The sequence below is a fragment of the Salvelinus sp. IW2-2015 genome, linkage group LG22, assembly GCF_002910315.2.
Source record: "Salvelinus sp. IW2-2015 linkage group LG22, ASM291031v2, whole genome shotgun sequence".
NCBI classification, from domain to species: Eukaryota; Metazoa; Chordata; class Actinopteri; order Salmoniformes; family Salmonidae; genus Salvelinus; species Salvelinus sp. IW2-2015.
In genome coordinates this window covers 4,366,408-4,388,903 of record NC_036862.1, presented here as the reverse complement: position 1 = coordinate 4,388,903, position 22,496 = coordinate 4,366,408, and the positions used below count along the sequence as shown (strand labels likewise).

The following is a 22,496-nucleotide window of genomic DNA, read 5'->3' as shown; positions in this document are numbered from 1 at the left end:
TGAAATTTTGCTATTCTTTCAAATGACTGCTCGACTTGTTGACTGCTCGATCCACAGCAGACAAGTTTAGGAATTCTGTGTTGCACGTATAGCGTAAAATATTACGTGGCGTCATTACGTCAAGTATCTACGTTAAATGGGTATGCACAACAGCTTTGACATCGGTTTTGCAAATCGGTGTTAAACTAGACATCGGCCGAAACACGTTGGCATTTTTAGCTAATATTGTCCGATTCCGATATGTTCACCGATATGTCATGCATCCCTCGTGAAAACATCTTACTTTCGATGTTCCCGAACAAATTTCACTTGGTTTCCCAAATTAAAAACACTAGGTAGCTGCAGGAACAGGGTTGGAGAGCACATGGCATACGGAGTTTGGCCAGAATATCATCGGTAATGCAGTAAGAGTGCATGCTCCTCACACAGTGGTTTATGCACGGAGAGAAATAACTGGAGTAGCCTACCTGGCATGATTGAAAAACAAACACGCGGGAAAGCGGCATCTGACATGTCTTTTTCCCCCCTGCCCATTTCATAACGAGACATTCTAAATCTAAACTCATTTTACAAAAGTATGTGGACAGCCCTTCAAATGAGTGGATTCGTCTATTTCAGCCACACCTGTTGCTGACAGGTGTATAAAATCAAGCACACAGCCATGCAATCTCCATGGACAAACATTGGCAGTAGAACGGCCTTACTGAAGAGCTCAGTGACTTTCAACGTGGCACCGTCATAGGATGCCACCTTTCCAACAAGTCAGTTTGTCAAATTTCTGCCCTGCTAGAGCTTCACCGGTGAACTGTAAGTGCTGTTATTGTGAAGTGGAAATGTCTAGGAGCAACAACGGCTCAGCCGCGAAGTGGTAGGCCACACAAGCTCACAGAACGGGCCTATCGAGTGCTGTAGCGCGTAAAAATCGTCTGTCCTCTGAAGCAGTGTAAATCACGCTTCACCATCTGGCAGTCCAACAGACAAATCTGGGTTAAGCGGATGCAAGGAGATCGCTACCTGCCCAAATGCATAGTGGCAACTGTAAAGTCTGGTGGAGGAGGAATAATGGTCTGGGGCTGTTTTAGATTTTTCGGGCTAGAACCCTTAGTTCCAGTGAAGGGAAATATTAACGCTACAGCATACAATGACATTCTAGATTATTCTCGGCTTCCAACTTTGTGGCAACAGCTTAGGAAAGGCCCTTTCCTATTTCAGCATGACAATGCCCCCGTGCACAAAGCGAGATCCAAACAGAAATGTTTTGTCAAGATTAGTGTGGAAAAACTTGACTGGCCTACAGAGCCCTGTCCTCAATCCCATCGAACACCTTTGGGATGAATTAGAACGCCAACTGCGAGCCAGGCATAATCGCCCAACAGAAATGTTCCAACATTTAGTGGAAAGCTTTCCCAGAAGAGTGGAGGCTGTTATGGCAGCAAATGGGGGACCAACTCCATATTAATGGTCATGATTTTGGAATGAGATGTTCGACGAGCAGATGTCCACATACTTTTGGTCATTTAGTGTAGGTTTTGATTTGTAAGACATTCTAACTGTTTGTATCACTTACAACTGAAGTTGCCAAATAACTCTAAATATAGCGTATAGGACCTGTTTCAAATGATCACTTTTACACTCAACATAGCCACTTCATATGTGCCTCCGAAATGGGAAAAATATCCTTTCCATTTTATTCAGCTAAGTTCAATGATATTCTTCTTACTATAAAATCATAAAACAATGGCATATCTTGTGTGCTAAATAGAGGTCGACCGATTATGATTTTTCAACGCCGATACCGATTATTGGAGGGCCAAAAAAGCCGATACCGATTAATCGGACRATTTTTTATTTATTTATGTGTAATAATGACAATTACAACAATACTGAATGAACACTTATTTTAACTTAATATAATACATCAATAAAATTAATTTAGCCTGAAATAAATAATGAAACATGTTCAATTTGGTTTAAATAATGCAAAAACAAAGTGTTGGAGAAGAAAGTAAAAGTGCAATGTGTGCTATGTAAGAAAGCTAATGTTTCAGTTCCTTGCTCAGAACATGAGAACATATGAAAGCYGGTGGTTCCTTTTAACATGAGTCTTCAATATTCCCAGGTAAGAAGTTTTAAGTTGTAGTTATTATAGGAATTATAGGACTATTTCCCTCTATACCGTTTGTATTTCATTAACCTTTGACTATTGGATGTTCTTATAGGCACTTTAGTATTGCAAGTGTAACAGTATAGCTTCCATCCCTCTCCTCGCTCCTCCCTGGGCTCGAACCAGCAACACAACGACAACAGCCACCATCGAAGCAGCGTTACCCATGCAGAGCAAGGGGAACAACTACTAGAAGGCTCAGAGCGAGTGACGTTTGAAACGCTATTAGCGCGCGCTAACTAGCTAGCCATTTCACTTCGGTTACACCAGCCTCATCTCGGGAGTAGATAGACTTGAAGTCATAAACAGCGCAATGCTTGACGCACAACGAAGAGCTGCTGGCAAAACGCACGAAAGTGCTGTTTGAATGAATGTTTACGCGCCTGCTTCTGCCTACCACCGCTCAGTCAGATACTTAGATACTTGTATGCTTGTATGCTCAGTCAGATTATTTGAAACGCAGGACACGCTAGATAATATCTAGTAATATCATCAACCATGTGTAGTTATTAACTAGTGGTTATGATTGATTGTTTTTTATAAGATAAGTTTAATGCTAGCTAGCAACTTACCTTGGCTTACTGCATTCGCGTAACAGGCAGTCTCCTTGTGGAGTGCAAAGAGAGAGAGGCAGGTCGTTATTGCGTTGGACTAGTTAACTGTAAGATTGCAAGATTGGATCCCCCGAGCTGACAAGGTGAAAATCGGTCGTTCTGCCCCTGAACAAGGCAGTTAACCCACCGTTCCTAGGCCATCATTGAAAATAAGAATGTGTTCTTGACTGACTTGCCTAGTTAAATAAAGGTATATAAAAAATAATAATAATAAAATAAAAAAATCGGCGCCCAAAAATACTGATTTCCGATTGTTATGAAAACTTGAAATCGGCCCTAATTAATCGGCCATTCTGATAAATCGGTCGACCTCTATGAACAAGCCTACAGCCTATGGGATGGTATACAGTAATCCCTCGTTTATCGCGGGGGTTACGTTCCGAAAATGACCCGATAAGTGAAATCCGCGAAATAGAAAACTTTTTTTTTTTTTACAATTAGCAACTATTACATGTATACAAATACAGTGACTCACGTGTAGGCCGTTTCACTGCTCTTCAGACTGGGCCGCTGCATCCTGACTGCGCTCTGCAGTGTTCTCTTCTTCTGAAGCCCGCGGTGCAGGTGTGTTTGTTCGGGAGAAGAACATAGTGATAGGCAGCTGTTGTCGCTCTTTTTTCTTCTTTGCAAAAAGATCCTTGTACACCGACATGCCACCATCGATTACGTTGGAGAACTGTAATGAACGGCTCATCAAAGGGTCCCATTCCTCAGCTACTCGCTTAAGTTCAGTGGCCATTCGCACCATGGTTGCTAAGCGACCAAGCGTTAGTCCTTCCTTCCTTCCTGGCCAACTTAATGTAAATTTGCCAAGCTGTTTTATGTACGTACACATAACTGCACGAGACGACAAAATGAAGCACAATTCGTAGCATGTTTTGATACAAGAAGCGGGAGTGAGTTTTTAGCGAATCAGAATGCAGAGCACAATGCACAAAAAAAAAAAAAAAATGCATTATGAAAATCCGCGAAATAGCGAATCCGCGATAAGTGAACCGCGAAGTGGCGAGGGATCACTGTATAGCCAGATAACATACAGTAAGCCAAGTAACTCATTCTGTTCTTCTGAAATACATTTTCTTCATATCATGTTTCTTTAGACCTGCCAAAAATAAATAATGAATTTATTGTGATGTATTTTAATTGATTTATTCTACCTTTTTTGGTTTTTGGGGTTTTTTTTTATGTAGATGTTCCAAAAGGCACGCATCAGTGGCTTATATCCGTGGAGGCCTGGAGATGCTAAATGTGTTTATGTTAATTAACGGTCAATTACTGTGACAATTACTCAATTGCATGACAATAACCGGCTGACAAAATGTATGGCCGCCACAGCCCTAGCTCTTATTTCTTAAATAACAAGAAATAGGTTTCAACACAAAGCCCTAGTTGTTAGTAAAGTCAAATTAAAATGAAGACTAATTTCAGCACCCATGCGCTGTCCATCTCTGATTGATTGTGCCGCGGCTGCCGCTTCAATGTAATGCAAGTTGTGTAAGTTACTCGTATCTGGCTTATTGTGAGGGCAACATCTCTGATAAATAGCTTAACCATGGGCAACAAAACATAGTGTTTATTCAAATCAATTATAGCAGCAGCAAGCTATCAAAGTTTACCTCCAGTACTCATCTTCGTGCTCTCAAACTGAACAGGACATCAGTAATCCACGTGCACAGACGTTGCGTTCCTTGTATGTACATTGTTATGCTTCCTCAGTTGCTATGATGGTTTCCTTACTAGGCCTGCACATGTGCAAACATGCCCAGCAAATATAGTCTGATTCTGGCCCAATTGTACAATCGTACTGCCAGAGGTGCGGCCAGGTGTATGTACTATACCGATTACTAGGTCACTACAATTTGGACTGACTGAATCGTTAAATGTGAGGTTTTCCAATGGTTAGAGCCCGTAGAAAGCAAAATTGTCTAGTGTATTGTTGCCTTTAGACAAGCCAAAGCATAAACCTAATGCAGCTCACAGAGAGGAGAGAAGAGTGCTGCACTGCAGCCACTGATAGATAACGCCTGTCATTAAACACAAATGTAGTTGCATTGGTAGAATTATTTTTACTAGGCTATAGGCCTAGTTTGACCAAGTAGCATCCTATTAATTCAAAACACCCCATAAGACGACTCATGTTGGAAACGTAATGTGTCTATTTTGGATAAGATGAATGAAACAGCTTCCAGTACAGGCTACAGGGTTAGCCTACACGCGGAATATCTGGTCGGTTAATTACCTTCTTTGCAAAAAAGTGGATTTCAGGTGCAGAGGACACAATTGCACCATTCCTTCATTTGGCTGTCAGGCCTCATCAGCTCTACACACACTATTGCCATGATTGTGGCTGATGCTCTTGGAACAGATCAAATTCCATTTTCACTCTTTGGTGGTGCAAAAACAACCAACTCAAGACCTCTTTCTAAATTAAAATGGTTGTTGGTGCCAAAATCATGGTAAATGGTCAGAGGTCTGCCCCTACCAAAAAGGGCAATTTCAGTGGTGTGACAAATTGGAGAATTGAGTAGAGTGCTGGGTTGAGAAAAAAGATTGGGGGTTATTGTGCTACTTAAAAACAACACTGCAATGAAAAATAAAGCCCCACACAGGCCTGCCTTTTGGTTTATCGTTTTGAAATGGGGCAACACTGCTTGCTTGGGTTGTTGGAATACATATTGAGTAACATTCAGTACTAATACACATTTAATACAAATTACCTACATACAGCTTAGGCTATACCATATGGGAGATAGAAAAAGTCTATAGCTGACTCCAGAAACTGTAACAATTGGCCATAACATAACATGAGAAGAATTGCCACTTGCATGCAGCCGGTGGAAAATTCCCATAGTGGCCATAACAATCCTTGCAGGCTTTTACAAGACTTGAGATCAAACATAACATGTCTGATAAAGCAAAGGTGCATAAGTACAGGAGCCAAGAGGCATGCTGTCTTCAATGACATTGTGAAGTGTGTTTACGTAATGACTGGAAAAGGTCGTACTTACCTATCAGTGATACTGGACTGTGTGTCGCTCATTGGGCTTCCGTTTCTAGATTTGCTGTGATTTATATCCAATTATCATTTTCCAAAGTATGATAAGACAGACTCTTTGAATAGCCCTTCCCTAACATCCGTCTATGTTGAAGAGATGATTGAAAAAGGTGATGACATCAACAACAAAAAATCAACAACATTGAGAGCTGAATCTCCAAATAACAATGTCATGAAWACACCTTCAATTGTCGGCGATAGACTCCCAGTGAAAAACAAATGTCTGGGTATGTCCTAATACTGAATTCAATAGCTCAATGTAATAGTTTTGCAATCATTTGCAGTGAAATGGTACGTATTTAGTGAAGCCACGGATGATAATGCAATTTTCGCGACTGTAGCAATTTCGTGAGATAAATTAGGACCTCTAATAAGCCCTCGTCTTACGTCGTGCAGCTCTCCACTTTATCGCACAAGACACCAGGGTCGGGTATGATGTTCCTATTGACAATGATGTGTTCCTTTGGAAAATGTTGATACAGGCTCCACTTTCACTCTTGCTGCCCTATAGAAAATGCAACCAGTTAACCTTGGCCTGGTGTAGTAACAGCCAGCGTATCTTTTTTTTTTAAGATGTTGAAAATCGAGTCAGTCTCATTTGGTGTTCCCAGCCTCCAGGTTTGCCTTTATCCGTAGACGAGCAGCCAGCCCCTCGTGACCATGAGAATTTCCAAAAACTGACAAGTCTGAGTTGAAACCCGTGAACTCGTGAATTAACTAGATAACTATTAGTAATTATTGCAGCAAAATAACAAACTATGTACTATTCTTAGCTTGATCAGCTAGCTATAGCAAATGCATAATTTTTTCCTAGCTAGCTATTGCACTATTTAGCTTGTTAGCCAATGTGCCCCTCTAAATTTGTTGGGAGCTTCAGTTCAGATAGCTTGAAGCTAGCCAGACTCTAACGTTAGCTAGCTAACTAGCGGTTAGTTAACTCCAGTGAGTGGAAAATCCAACGCCTTTTCCTCCAGTAGACTCGAAACGTGTCCAATAATATACGTTTTCCTTAAAAGTTAAGAGTGATAGTTAGCTAAGAAAAAAAGTAAATCATTGAAATTCAGCCGACTGAATACATTAGCTAACTACTGTACCTTGCTGCTGAGTCTCGACCAACGGTGGCTAGCTAGCTATCTACTGTACCAACGAAAACGGGATCACTTTAAGTAACTAGAAAACTTTGCTTCGTATGCTCCGACAATTCTGAATGTCATTCCAAAAAACGAAATCACAAAAACAAGCTTAGCAAAAAATATAATACGTGTCCCGACGAATATATATGAAGTCCTCACGACCTAAGGAACCGTTTCAAATGTTTCTTGTAGATCTCCTTCGGGTTGCAAACATCCACAAAACTTAACGGAGCGCAGTTTTCATTGACTCCATGTTTCCAGAATTCAGACAATTTGAGTTGTTTCTCTGCAGAATTCCCTTGGATGTCTATGCTAACAAGGATAGCTAGCTAACAAAATAATTATCTCATTTACAAAAAATAAACACTGAGCCGGTTATCACTTTAGAATAATGCGATTATTAGAATGTGTTTCCAGATGTGTTATTGAGGAGAAAAATACACGACTTTCTACAATTTCACAAAATATCAGGATAACTACGCCCTGGCCAACAGCTCCCAATTTGCGTCTGTCTACTTCCGCCGAAAGAAAACATGCCAGACTATCATAAATAATAACAATAATAATAGTAATACATTTGTCTTTTTAATTTTTCATTATGGTGTCTAATTGGATGCCATTGGCAAATGGGATTCAAATAAAAACCTTGCCAGACTTTCATAAATAATAATAACAATACATTCGCCTTTTTCATTATAGAGTCTGATTGATTGGATGTCCTTGGCAGATAGGATTACGAATATATTTTACGGTAGACCAAATCTATTTTGAACTTAAAATGTAGATACATTTTCTGTGAAACCTAAAATTATCATTGTTATTATTGGCCTAAATATTATCACATTGGTATTCTACAACACCATCTTATATTCCCCTCATTGTATCTACTTATATATTTGTGTTAGACCACTTCTAAAACATCTGACACTCCAAAATCAAAGTTTGTCAGATGTTTTTAGGTCTCATAAAGTGGTCATAAATGTCAAGAGGAGTCCATGTTAACTGTTGTATGCCTCCAACCCAAATGAATGAAAACAAGGCACAGAATGAAATGAGATCCCTATACCACACCCATTCATTTGCGATTCAAGTATACTGTATACTTGGATCTACACAGCAGATGGTTAGGACGTGGACTCATCAGGACTCACCTTTTAGGGTGTGACAACTTCTGACCAACTTTAATTTGTGGGAGAACTATCCCATTAAAAYGACCAGTTAATAAAGTACAATCATTTCCTGCTGTGACAATCATAACTCATAAATCATAACACTTTACAGGGATAAGTGGTTATGGCATTTAGCAGCAAAACATGTTCRAACTTTTTTGGTTGAGGACTATACTACAGTATCATGGAGGATTTGGTGATTTACATATGCCTCCATGTGGACAATTTGAATATTTCAAGCAAGGAGAACTCTGTGATGGCTTTTGCACAATAAGCCTACCCTACAGTATGGSACAAGGCTACACTACATCTCTGATTGTAATGTAGACTAGTATCTCTTTAAAATTGTTGTAATAATAATAAAATAAATACATGTAAAAGTTCATTGCACCAAATGGCAAACTAGTAGTTCCCTGAGTAAAAACAAACCCTCTTCAAATTGTTCAAAAACGTTTTTATACTATATAGGCCTACTGGGRTGCAATCAATTTGGAATAATTTACTTGATATTACAGCACATATTTCTATACCAGCTCTGTATTCAGGGTATTTATTGAACACACAACAAAAGTAAACATTACATTTGAACACGTATAAAGTCACAAAGGCACACTTGTATGATTCTCCCTTATCACAGACACAGGGATGGTGAAAGTTAATGTTAATATACCAATCCACATATCTAACTATTTGGGCACCAGATTTAAATATTTAATATAAAAGTAGTGAATTTCAAATAKGAATGCATACAATATTGGGAAATGTGACCTTGCCTCATACTGGAACATTTCAACCAATACAAAACATTTAGCACAAATCACTGTTTACCAGTTGGTATTTTCAACAAATTTACAATGACTAATGACTAATATACCCAATCAAGCAATGGAATGCCACTAAACATATAATCACTTTATTCCAAATTTGTTACTGATTTGTTGTTGCTGTGAACTTAAACGAAAAAACGTTGTGAAAAGCATTATTGTAGCTAAATCGAAAGGCAGATATCATAAGAAACATGTCGCTTTTTACTGAGTTTTATGTTATATAAAAGCCAGTGTCATGCACTCCATATGAATATGCATACAATACACAACCTATAACACTGCAATCTCAGCGAGCGTTTATAAACATCTTCCAGAAAATGAAATGGAACATGGGATATTCCATGGCTTATAAGGAGTACCACAATTTAAATTAGACAAATTAAGACTGAAATTAGAAAAATGATCCAACGCATTGCAAAAAAGTTGAATTTCTGCAGGAAAACTACTGCATACAATAACAAAATACTGCAGAAGTTAAGGAAACAGTCAGTATTGGTTCAATTTCACTGCCTCAAAACAGGTGTGGCCTAATCTATGATGGTTAGGGAATGTTACGTCATCTGGATGGAGGGAATCAATGGATGGATGTCAAAAGTGTCTGTTTCCCAATAGTCAACTTATTGCTGGATACAAGATTAGAAGAATATACTATTAGGTTACAGTTCATTGCAGTAAGCTTGTGAAATACATCTGTTCATCATATTGGCACTAGGTCCTTTGGTTTCAATGACAAACTATGTCGCAATTGTTTTTGCTACAGCTGTACATTTTTCAAGATGCTWTCGCAACAATCTCTTGCACTTGTTTTTTAATGAAAAAGCAAACAAAAAATGTACAAGTTTTTAGCTAAATACCAAAAAAATWGTCCTCAATAATCATATAGGCCCAAAGAATGGCTTGACTTTGACCCCATGTTTACAGTATGCACAACCAATTGTATAAAGGTGGTCTATTAGTATAAACATTGGATGTTTTTATTCATCAGGATAAGGAAGTCTTTCAGTCTGTTTTTCCGTCATGTCCGTTAACTGCTGCCGCTCTGTGTTGGTTTCTCCAGCGTCTGTATTTGGATTGACTCTTGCGGTAGGCGAAACGACCAATGTCCACCATGAACACCCAGGATAGCACATACATGGCAACTCCCTCACACTTTATAATGAACCTGGGCCATGGGGAGATGAGCTCGCAGTACAACATCCTTCCGCCAACCACTATGCGCATAAACACAAATAGCACTACAAACAGAAGATCCACCGCCTCCCCTGTCAGGCTCTCATAGCGACCCAACTGTCTCAGGAACCAGCGAGCTTGCAGAAGGGGGTTGGTGATCTCACTGGCAAAGATTACGGCGCATGACTCAATGCCTGATTCCCCCAAGCTCAGGGTCAACAAGATACCCAGGATGCTCATGGTGTGGTGGATCAGCATCACCGGTCCCTCTGTGCGGAAGTAAACACACCAGCCCATATCGAAGATGAAGTAGCCCAGGCTAATGACCATAGCAGTGATCTGAAGGGGGGTGTTCTTAGTGCCTKGAAACAAGATCACAACGTTATTGTAAACACTCTTCATGGTTAGTAACATTGTCATACACACATCAAATTATACTAGGCAAGAAACTCTACATGAAGAACATTTGGTTATGGATGTAAGCCTTGGTTCTCTGAGTAGATGAATGGGTCGCCAAACGACCTATGGAAACTCCTTCCCCTTCACGCGATGAGATGCTTAATATCAAAGATGTTTACAGTCACGCCCCTCCCTTACTGTACCCATGTGACCTGTCAATATAAAGGGCGGTGTGACGTGACATACTGTCTATTACTTCACTTGAATTCCCCGGAGGTGGAGGAAARACATGAACGCTTGGCGATCCGTTACTCTACTCAGAGAACCAGGGCTAAATCCGTAATGTTCTCTTTCGTTTTAGTAAAGGGGCTGCTGTACCAAACAGGTGGTTCAGGCAACAGAGTGGGATACCTCATCATTAAACCTTAGTCTAGATGAGTCCCTGGGAAGTCCTTGTATGTACCACAGCAGGGTTTCCAAAACCTGTCCTCGGGCCCCCCCCAGACATTTAAATGTTTTGTTTTAACCCTAAACTGCCAAACCTGCTTCAGTTAGTCAAAGGCTTCATGACTAGTTGGYTAATTGAATCAGGTGTGCCAGTTTAGGCGTAAAACAAAAATGTGAAATGTCTGGGGGGGCCCGAGGAAATGGTTGGGAAACCCTGCACCACAGGATGCAACAGAATATATTAACCYAACAGGGTGGATTAAATGCCAACTGTAGTATACAACTGTAAGCACAAACAAGCTGAAAGCTAGAACTTAAAACATGAGAGGCTTCAATTAGGTGTAACAGCACCAAGAGTAAAAGGCCTCTGTATAGAACATCCATCTCACTGATGGTTGATAAGCATGTACAAGGTTCACAGTACGCTCACTTATCTGGGTTGAGAGAGGGTGCTGTGTTCAGAACCWCAGACACCACTGATGGTGTGGACATAACATTGAGTCTGTAATACCTCGTGAAAGTAATGGGTGTTGATTCCAGGGAGGCCCCTCTGAACAAGGCCCATGAGGTGGCCGTACCCCTAGTGGAGTGTGCTACCATGCCACCTGGAGTTGGTGTACCTGCTGCAACGTATGATTTTGACTAACACTGCATTGGTAATCCAATGTGCCAGTCTCTGCTTCGAGACAGTGCGACCTTTGATGTTCTCCCCATAACACACAAAAAGCTGTTCTGTTTGACGAACAGTTCTTGTTGTGGCAAGATGGTCACTCAATTCCCTAACCGTGCAAAGTGTATGCAACTCACGACTCTCCTGTGAGAAGTGGGGAGGCTGTCATATACATATTCAATGTAGATGGGGACTTCCCTGCAGAAATAAGCTTCTGGAGAAAAGACAAAATGTCAGTAATTGGGCAGGAAGATGGCGATTCTGCATGGGCAATACATCACTTCCTGTACACGTTCCACTTGTTGGAATAGAGTCTTTGTGTAGAGGACCCCCTTACTGCCTGTATTGTATCAATTACTAAGGAGGGTACAGCTACAAGGCGGTCACGTTCAGGGGCCACACACACACACAACTTCAAAATGCTGGGTTTGCCATTTGCTTGTGACAGGAGGTCCGCTTGAAGAGGGAGTTCCCATGGTTGGGAGGTTGTCCGCTGTACAAGGTCTGAAAACCAGTGACTCTGTGACCAATGAATAGCCACAAGTAGAACTGACGCGTTCTCAAGGCTGATCTTCCTCAAGGCCTGAGGGAGCGAGGGAATTGGTGGAGACGCATAGAGCAGCCCCCTCGGCCATCAGTGTGATAAGGCGTTGACCCCGAGTGGGCCTGCTGGACCCTTCATGGAGAACCACATAGGACAATGTGTTGAGTCTCGCAATGCGAACAGATTGGTCCCAGCAGGTGTATTGCTCTGAGGCATGTAAGGTGTGTGTTTGCCCAAAGCAGTAGCTCCCTTGCTACCTGGTGTAGTGCCATTGACCTCAGTCCGCCCTGGCAGTTGATGTACGCAATCACTGTCGTGTTGTCTTTCCGTATCAGTACATGTTCGGAGGAAGTGCTGGAGTGCAAGGTGGATGCCTTGAGCACCAGTACGTTGATGTGAGCTGTTGTCTACCGGCTCTTGGCCGGTAGGGATATCCTTGTCTCAGTATGTAAAAAAAAWAAAATAATGTAATAAAATGTATGCACTCTACTGTAAGTCGCTCTGGATAAGAGCGTCTGCTAAATGACTAAAATGTAAATGTAATGTTGTCCATGGTGCTGACTATACACCACGAACCCCTTACTGGTTCAAGTCTGCTCCCCATCCCTGTAGGGATGTGTCTGTAATCAAAGTCATCTGGTTGTGAACTGCGCCTAGGAGAACTTCACTAGGAGTTTGAAGTGCTATTCACCACCATCGTAATGCTCTCTAGCAACTCACTGAAATTATCAGCTTTTTGTGTTTGTCCATTCTGGGACATAGACTGTGTCTGTTGTACCATCACTGTATTGGCCTCATGTGGAGCAAGCCCAACAAAACAACGTGACCTAGAAGTCTCTGACTCTCTAGCACTGTCACCTATTTCCTCAGTTTGAATGAGATTTTTTAAACAATACCACTCTTTCCGGCAAGAGTTTTGCTCCAGTGTACAGTGTCAAACCCAGGAAGCGCACACACTGAGTAGGGACAGAGAAGTATTTTCCAAGCTCATTATTAGTCCCAACTCGGAGAGGTGATGCGAGACAATGACTGTGTGTGCCAAGGCTTTGTGACCCTACACATACTAGCCAATCGTCTAAGTACTCCAGGACCCCGACTCCTGCTTGGCGAAGGGGTGTTGACGCTGCGCTTATGCAATTTGTGAAAGCAAGCGAGAAACTTGCGGTAGGACCAAGGCTCTGTGTGCTGTTATGCAGAGTGTACTCGGTCTGCATGTGGTGCATCTCTGCCTTTTCCGAGGGCAATAAGGCCCTCCACCTATTTGGTATGGATGAGAGTGTCTGTTCCTTCACTGCTGAGCAGTTGCTGCCTGTCTGAGCCTTGTAAGTGGGTCGCTGCTGGGCCGAAAGTCTGGCCGGGTAATATGGGTATAACTAAGAGTGGAACTTTCTCTTTGTCTGGGAGCTTGGACTGCGCTAACCATAAATGGCGCTGTGCAACACACAGTGTGASCAAAGTTTTCCCAACCATCTTAGCATTGCCCTGAATGCACTGGATGAGCAGATCTGTCACTGTCGACAGTTTTTTCATGGTCTTAGTGTCGTAGATTGTGGAGAGGCGTGCCTGCAGCTACTCCTGAAAGGAAGCCAGTATCGTTGCTGAATTGCCAAGCCTAGCGGCTAGAGAGGTGCTGTCATGTGTCCTGCGTAGGAAGCAATCAAATGCCCTGCATTGTTTGTAAGCCAGCTCTTGGTTTGAACTGTGACAGAGAAAAGCAGCAGAACAAGTGAAGCAAATTATTTATCCATATGGGGGAAATGGCCAAAACCATTCTTGTCTGCATCATGAACTGTAGCTAAGCGAGTGCATTTGCTTGGCACGGCAGGGGTTCTTTGATTTGGCGTGTTTCATGTGCATTGGAGCTCACGCACAAAGTCTTTGAACAACAGGAGGCATACCTCAGTCTTTGAAGAACTGAATTCATCAAACTTGAATGTGGACATCATGGCAGAAGGGGCGTGCTCCACATTGAGGTTCCTGCTTGCCCTCTCAATGATTTCAAAGGATATTTTCTGGTCGACTGTCACTGCCAGTAGCAACGGTCATCAAAATTGTTAAAAGGTTTTAGAAACAATTCCAATAAATGCAACAGTTGGACAATGGATGAAGATACTCCAAACTGTTTGAATCCATCAAGTATTGACTCAATTATAGCACAGAAAACATTTTACTGGCACAGACAAATAATGAATGGAGTGGGATTTTGGTGGGAAATCAGGTATTCCATTTGTCAAATTTAACTCTATATTTTTTTGAATGACTCATATATACTACATGTTCTGATGGTATCAGGTATTTATTTTATATTTTGTGTTAAAATAAAGAAAACTATATGTGCCTAATTTGCATAAATACACACATTAATACATTAAGATAAAGGGGTGGAACAAGGCTGCAACCACAAAAATGTCTAGGCCTACCTGCACTCACCTGTGCTGTCTAGACTGCCTCATTAATTACTGTTGTTGTCACATTCTGTTGCATAATTCAACAAGTGAGTCAATAGCAGGTTACACTCTGATAAAGAATCAACACGCTTGGCTCTATATTACATATATCTATACATACTTTACATTGTTTGCGAGATCAGACATAAGTCTTCATTTTCAGAAGTTGCTTTCCTTTCAGTGCATCTAATTATTATAAAAATTATAACTTTTTTCAATTCAACAAAAAATGAACACCCATCAAAATAAAGTTATCTTTCTTCTCTTCCTTGTGACGCAAGAGTCGAGATGATGTGTTAAATCCAAGATTAAGCTTTAGCATTCTTATAAATGCAACGGAAAGAGAATGTATTCCATTGAGCCCATTTCAGCCACCGGGGTGTGTTTGACAGGCCCTTACAAACATTTCCACGTCGTAACGTTAACGTGAAAAAACGTCAGGCACAAGCAAGAGTACGAAAGAGTCGCAGGAGTAAAATGAAAGCAATCAATCCAGGGAGATTTAAGTGACAAGTGGATTTTGCACCCCTCAAACACAGGAAATTGATGGCTGAAAAATACAGATCCGCAGGTGGGCGGGGCATGAGCATTGCTACTGCCAGGCTGACAGGCTGGGACTGGACGATGCTAGAGCCATGGTGCATACCATCATTATCATCATCATCATCATCATCATCATCAGAGTGATCATAGTCGGCGGCATAAGACTGGGAAGCTCGTGGACAGTACATCAGTGTCGTCCGACTCAACAACCGCACTCTGTTCAGAGGTAGGGGTTGAGTTTGGTACCGGCGAAGGAAGTCTGGCCAGGATGTGCTTGAGGGTGGACTCAATGGTTGCCATGTGGATGCCCAGTGACAATCTCCTTGCGCACCTCAGTATGGCGAGATTTGTGCCCAGGCGAGGATAAGAAATTGTGTTAATTGGGTGGTGGATCACGAGGTGAGTGAGACCTGTAACTTGACCTGGAGTGTTTGAAATAATCTGCAGAGGAAGGTCTACGATCAATGATCTGTGTGGCAGACTCATCTGATGACAGTCTGGAGGTTCCGCCCACAAAGCTCTCAAATCGAGATTTTAATCTGTTTGAATTTCTGACACTGAGTACAACAGGTGCTACACTGTGAAGCCGCTTGAGCATGTTCAACTCCCAAGCAGATGAGTATCTCATCTGAGGCTGGGAGATGTTTCTCACACTGTTGACACGGGTGGAATGACATTCTGAGTACAGCACTGAATCTGTGTGCAAGGAACGGATTTCACACAATTGGACACACAAGGGAAGTGTGTTCCAAGAAAAAGTCGCTATAATACAAAAATATATGCTAAATAGCTTTGTGTCTTGATGTGCCTCAGTGTCTGCTTTGATGCTGCGAGCTGGTGCCTCGGTGTCGGCTTTGGATGCTTTGAGAGAATAGCTAGCAACACTAAGCATCAGCTCTGATCTGTAGAGATAAGGGGGCGAGACTCCTGCTTAAATACGTAGCAAAATCCTGGCTCGAGACTCCCGCCGATATAGACGAACTCAATACATTTCATGCACGCTTCGACAAAAACAACACAGAGTCGTGCACGAGGGCCCCGCCGTACCAGAGGACTGGATGATCTTGCTCCCCGAGGCCRACGTGAATAAGGTTTTTAATCTGGTCAACATTTGCTCGCAGGCATCTCCACGGTCATTTTCAAACTCTCCTTGTCCCAKTCTGTAATCCCCACATCTCAAGCTGACCACAATCATTCCTGTTCCCAAGAACTCTAAGGCCACCTGCCACACTAACTACTGCTCTGTAGCACTAACATCTGTAGTCATGAAGTGCATTGAAAGGCTGGTCATGGCACATATTACCTCCATCATCCCAGACACCCTAGACCCACTTCAATTTGCATACTGCCCCAACAAATCTACAGACAATGCAATCTCAATTGTACTCCACACTGCCCTCTCCTACCTGGACAAGAGGAATACCTATTTGAGAATGCTTTTCATCGACTACAGCTCAGAATTTAACACTATAGTGCCCTCCAAACTCAGGACCCTGGGACTGAACACCTCCCTCTGCAACTGGATCCTGGACTTCCTAACGGGCCAACCCAAGGTGGTTAGAGTAGGCAACAACACCTCCGCCACGCTGACTCTCAACACGGGGGTCCCACAGGGGTGTGTGCTTAGCCCCCTCCTGTACTCCATGTTTATCCATGACTGTGTGGCCACGCACATCTCCAACTCCATCATCAAGTTTGCTGATGACACGACGGTGGTAGGCCTGATCACCAACGGAGATGAGACAGCCTACAGGAAGGAGGTCAGRGAACTGGCAGTGTGTTGCCAGGACAACAACCTCTCCCTCAATATCAGCAAGTCCTAGGAGCTGATCATGGACTACAGGAAATGAGGGGGGGGGGTCAATAGATTCAAGTCTCTCCCGTGTCCACATAACTGAGGACTTAACATGGTCTCTTCACACCAGAACAGTCGTGAATGGCTAACAACTACTGCTCTCCATCTCCCACAGACTGTCCACACTGACTCTATATATGCCCATCCACAGGTCTCTACCAACTCCGACACAACCTATGCTGCTGCCAAAATGATTATTGATTTGATTTATTACTCTATTTCGCTGCTGTYCATTGATTATTGATTGCCATTACTATTAGTATTTATCCTGTTACTGATCACCATTACTCCTGTTTATATCTATACACTGTGTTCCATGACATAGACTGGCCAGGTGAATCCAGGTGAAAACTATGATCCCTTATTGATGTCACCTGTTATATCCACTGATTGTAAATGAAGGTGAGGAGACAGGTTAAAGAAGGATTTTTAAGCCTTGAAACAATTGAGACATGGATTGTGTATGTGTGTCATTCAGAGGGTGAAGGGGCAAGACAAAATATTTAAGTGCCTTTGAATGGGGTATGGTAGTAGGTAGTAGGTTTGAGTGTGTCAAGAACTGCAACGCTGCTGGGTTTTTCAAGCTCAACAGTTTCCAGTGTGTATCAAGAATGGTCCACCACCCAAAGAACATCCAGCCAACTTGATACAACTGTGGGAAGCATTGGTTGTTCTGAGGGGAAAAAATAGGTGCAACTCAATATTAGGAAGGTGTTCCTAATGTTTAGTACACTCAGTGTATATTACTATATTACCGTAAGTATTTATATAGTCCTGCAACAGCACCATCTAGCGGTCAGAACCTGGTAATATCAGGATGTGGATGCGACATAAACCTAACAACTTAAAATTACACATTTCTGAGAATACATTGCATAGGATGCAGAAACAATACTCCGAGCTGCAGCTCCATACTACTTATCAGGCAWAGAGAACTGATACTGTATACTCGTGTGGTGTGGTGGTCCCTGGGTGGCTTTTAACAATTTATTTGGATTCCTAATGTCTTACTCATCGTTACAAAAAAGTTTGTAATTGGATGTAAGGTACTATATTTATTGAATATTATATGAAGCATACGCATTAAAATTGCCAATTTGGATAAAACCAATTAGCTTAATTTCTCACAGATCAAATTTTATCTGAACAAAATAATGTAGCAAAAATGCTAATTTTATCTGTAGAAAGATTTTCAGAATAGAACCAACGATTTCAGAACAATATGAGAGGGTGGGTGTTATGGCTTGCTGAAATGGCACGGAATGATCCCTATACCAACTTAACCACCTTTAGAAAAAGGTGTTCTAGAAGCAGCACTCTACATGGCAACGAATACACTGTTTCCGTGCAATTAAATAGTGAGCATCTTACCTGGATGTGTGAAGGGCCAAGGTCCTTCCACATAACCTATGTAGGCTGTTATGCAGACTGCCAGGATTCCATGGAGCAGTGTGACCAGCCTACAGTTCCACTCAAAGCCACGGCTTCCATTGGTGTTACAAAGTAGTGTGTAGAGAGTGATCCAGCCTGTTAGGCAGAGGACCACACCGACAGCCAGCGATGTCATCTCTCAGCTAAATACACAAAAACAAGACAAAAACCACTTAATGACCAACAAACACATATAGAAGTTTTAAAAGATTGCATGACGCACTTTACTTTCTACTATCACCAAAAATATTAGCTATKCTCAAGATTTGTGCGAGCAAGTCCGATTAACCTACATTTTATGTTCAGTAAATGTTCTGTAAAATGCAGCATAATTGCAATACGGAAATACAGTGCCTTCAAAAGGTATTCACACCCCTCAACTTTTTTCACATTTTGTTTAGTTACAAAGTGGGATTCAAATGGATTTAATTGTAAAAAAAATTTTTGTCAATGATCTACCCAAAATGCTCTAATGTCAAAGTGGAAGAAAAATTATATAAAATAAAAAATACATTTATGAAAAATAAAACACTAATATATCTTGATTAGATAGGTATTCAACCCCCYGAGTCAATACTGTACATGTTAGAACCACCATTGGCAGCGATTACAGCTGTCAGTCTCTGTGGTTAAGTCTCTAAGAGCATTCCACATCTGGATTGTGCAACATTTGCCCATTATTCTTTTCAAAATTCTTCAAGCTCTGCTGATCATTGCTACACAACCATTTTCAGGTCTTACCATGGATTTTCAAGAAGATTTCATTCAAAACTGTAACTTGTTCACTCAGAAACATTCACTGTCTTCTTGGTAAGCAACTTCAGTTTAGATTTGGCCTTGTGTTTTAGGTTTTTGTCCTGCTGAAAGGTGAATTCATATCCCAGTGTCTGGTGGAAAACAAACAGAAACAGGTTTTCCTCTAGGATTTTGCCTGTTTTTAGCTCCATTTCAATTCTTTTTTATACTGAAACTCCCCAGTCCTTAATTAATGGTTACAAGCATACCCATAACATGATGCAGCCACCACTATGCTTGAAAATGTGGAGAGTGGTACTCAGTAATGTGTTGTATTGGATTTGCTCCAAACATAACACTTTGTATTCAGGATAAAAAGTGAATTGCTTTGCCACATTTTTTGCAGTATTACTTTAGTGCATTGTTGCAAACAGGATGCATGTTTTGGAATATTTTAATTATGTGCAGGCTTCCTTCTTTTCACTCTGTCAATTAGGTTAGTATTGTGGAGTAACTACAATGTTGTTGATCCAACTTCAGTTTTCTCCTCTCACAGCCATTAAACTCTGTAACTGTTTTAAAGTCACCATTGGCCTCATGGTGAAATCCCTGAGCAGTTTCCTTCCTCTCTGGCAACTGAGTTAGGAACGACACCTGTATCTTTGTAGTGACTGGGTGTATTGATTCACTATCCAAAGTATAATTAATAACTTCACCATGCTCAAAGGGATATTCAATATCTGTTTTAATTATATATATATTTTTTTTAAACACATCTACCAAACGGAGCCCTTCTTTGCGATGCATTGGACAACCTCCCTGGTCTTTGTGGTTGAATCTGTGTTTGGAATTCACTGCTCGGCTGAGGGACCTTAYAGATAATTGTATGTGTGGGGTTAATGAGGTAGTCATTAAAAAATCATGTTAAAAACAATTATTGCAAAGAGTGAGTCCATGCAACTTATGTGACTTGTTATGCACATTTTTAATCCTGAACTTATTCAGGCTTGCCATAACAAAGGGGTTGAATACTTACTGACTCAAGACCAGTGATGTAAAGTACTACTTACGTCATTTTTTGGGGCATCTATACTTTACTATTTATATTTTTAGCAACTTTTACTTCCCTACATTCCTAAAGAAAACAATACACTTTTTACTCCACACATTTACCTGACACCCAAAAGTACTCGCTACATTTTGAATGCTTAGCAGSACAGGAAAAAATGGGTCCAATTGACACACTTGTCAAGAGACGATCATCTCTGGTAATCCCTACTGCCTCTGATCTGGCGGACTCACTAAGCACAAATGCTTTGTTTGTAAATTATGTCTGAGTGTTGGAGTGTGCCCCTGGCTATCCGTAAATTWAAAAWWWTTAAAAATTGTGCCATCTGGTTTGATTAATAAAAGCAATTTGAAATGACTTATACTTTTACTTTTGATACTTAAGTACATTTTTGCAATTACATTGACTTTTGATACTTAACTATATCTAAAACCAAATACTTTTAGACTTTTACTGAAGTAGTATTTTACTGGGTGACTTTCACTTTAGTCATTTTCTATGAATGTATCTTTACTTTTACTCAACTATGACAATTGGGTACTTTTTCCACCACTGCTCAAGGCATTTCAGCTTTCATTTGTAATTAATTTGTCAAAATTTCAAACAACAATTCTACTTTGACGTTATGGGGTATTGTGTGTAGGCCAGTGTCCAAAARTCTAAGGTAAATACATTTTAATCCAGGCTGTAACACAACACACTCACCACATACACTGCTGCTACTGTCTATTATCTATCCTGTTGCCTAGTCACTTTACCCCTACCTATATTTACAGTACATAGCTACCTCAATTACCTCGCACCCCTGCACATCGACTCGGTACTGGTACTCCCTGTATATAGCCATGTTATTTTCTGTTCCCTGTATATAGCCATGTTATTTTTATTAATTATTCACTGTGTATTTATTCCTTGTGTCAATATATATATATTTTTTAAGTATTACATTTTGTATCTTAACTCTGCATTGTTGGAAATGGAACCGTAAGTAAGCATTTCACCTGTTGTCTACAAAGCATATGACAAATAGAAACTGATTTGAACAAAATGTGGACGTGAATACTCTCTGAAGGCACTGTACATTACCTTCCAGTGAACCTGTGTAATAATCCAAAGTGACTGATGAACAGTGTATGTCTAAACTGAGCAGCTTGTTTTTTTCTGAACTGAGCACAGAAAAAGTGTAAATCTGAATACCAAAGACTATTCCCCGATAATCATACAGACTTAAAGAATCGCTTGACTTTGACCCTCCGCTTACACACAACCATGTGTTAGTTAATMATTTGTTAAAGGTATATTAGTATAAACATTGGATGTTTATATTCATCTTCTAAAGATCAGGAAGTCTTTCAGTCTGTCTTTCCATCATGTCTGTTAACTGTTTCCAATCTGTGTTGGTCTCGCCAGCGTCTGTATTTGGATTGACTCTTGCGGTAGGCGAAACGGCCAATGTCCACCATGAACACCCAGGATAGCACATACATGGCAACTCCCCCACACTTTATAATGAACATGGGCCGTGGGGAGATGAGCTCGCAGTACAACATCCTTCCGCCAACCGCTATGCGCATAAACACAAATAGCACTACAAACAGAACATCCACCGCCTCCCCTGTCAGGCTCTCATAGCGACCCAACTGTCTCAGGAACCAGCGAGCTTGCAGCAGGGGGTTTGTGATCTCACTGCCAAAAAGTACGGCGCAGGACTCGATGCCTGATTCCCCCAAGCTCAGGGTCAACAAGATACCCAGGATGCTCATGGTGTGGTGAGCCAGCATCACCGGGCCCTCTGTGCCGAAGTAAACACACCAGCCCATATCGAAGATGAAGTAGCCCAGGCTAATGACCATAGCACTGATCTGAAGGGGGGTGTTCTTTGTGCCTGGAAACAAGATCACAACGTTATTGTAAACACTCTTCATGGTTAGTAGCATACATACAGTACCAGTCAAAAGTTTGGACACACCTACACAATCAAGTGTTGTTCTCTATTTCTACAATGTTCTATATTGTAGAATAATATTGAAGACATCAAAACGATGAAATAACACATATGGAACTTGACTGGTACTGTACAAACATCAAAGTATACTGATCAAGAAACTACATTAAAAAAAACATGTAGCTCCTATATCAACTTTACAGAAAGGTGGTGCAGAAGCAACATTACATGGGATTAGATAGTGAGCATCTTACCTGGATGTGTGAAGGGCCAAGGTCC

General features: G+C 41.2%; 2 protein-coding genes and 1 pseudogene across 9 annotated transcripts in view; all 3 read right to left on the bottom strand.

The window, feature by feature from the left end:
* arhgef12a (Rho guanine nucleotide exchange factor (GEF) 12a) overlaps positions 1-7,474 on the bottom strand; it is a 70,142-nt gene extending 62,668 nt beyond the window's left edge. For 3 of the 4 annotated variants that reach the window (XM_024014255.2, XM_024014259.2, XM_024014258.2), the window contains exon 1: positions 5,787-7,474. In XM_024014255.2, the coding sequence (XP_023870023.1) occupies positions 5,787-5,818 (32 nt within the window). In that variant the 5' untranslated portion in view covers positions 5,819-7,474. The remainder of the gene's footprint in view (positions 1-5,786) is intronic. The other variant, XM_024014257.2, reaches the window with a different exon arrangement.
* Positions 7,475-8,669: 1,195 nt separating this feature from the next.
* LOC111949443 (TLC domain-containing protein 5-like) overlaps positions 8,670-22,496 on the bottom strand; it is a 20,559-nt gene continuing 6,732 nt past the window's right edge. Inside the window, exons 1-3 of one of the 5 annotated variants that reach the window (XM_023966640.1) lie at positions 22,085-22,152; positions 18,409-18,611; positions 8,670-10,494 (exon numbers count right to left, since the gene is read on the bottom strand). In XM_023966640.1, the coding sequence (XP_023822408.1) occupies positions 9,962-10,494; positions 18,409-18,604 (729 nt within the window). In that variant the 5' untranslated portion in view covers positions 18,605-18,611; positions 22,085-22,152 and the 3' untranslated portion in view covers positions 8,670-9,961. Of the gene's footprint in view, positions 10,495-18,408; positions 18,612-21,358; positions 21,605-21,757; positions 21,814-22,084; positions 22,153-22,496 lie in introns of those variants that run through there. The other 4 variants (XM_024134503.2, XM_023966639.2, XM_023966643.2 and 1 more) reach the window with 4 other exon arrangements.
* Positions 19,958-22,496, bottom strand: part of LOC111949444 (TLC domain-containing protein 5-like) — a 15,830-nt pseudogene continuing 13,291 nt past the window's right edge.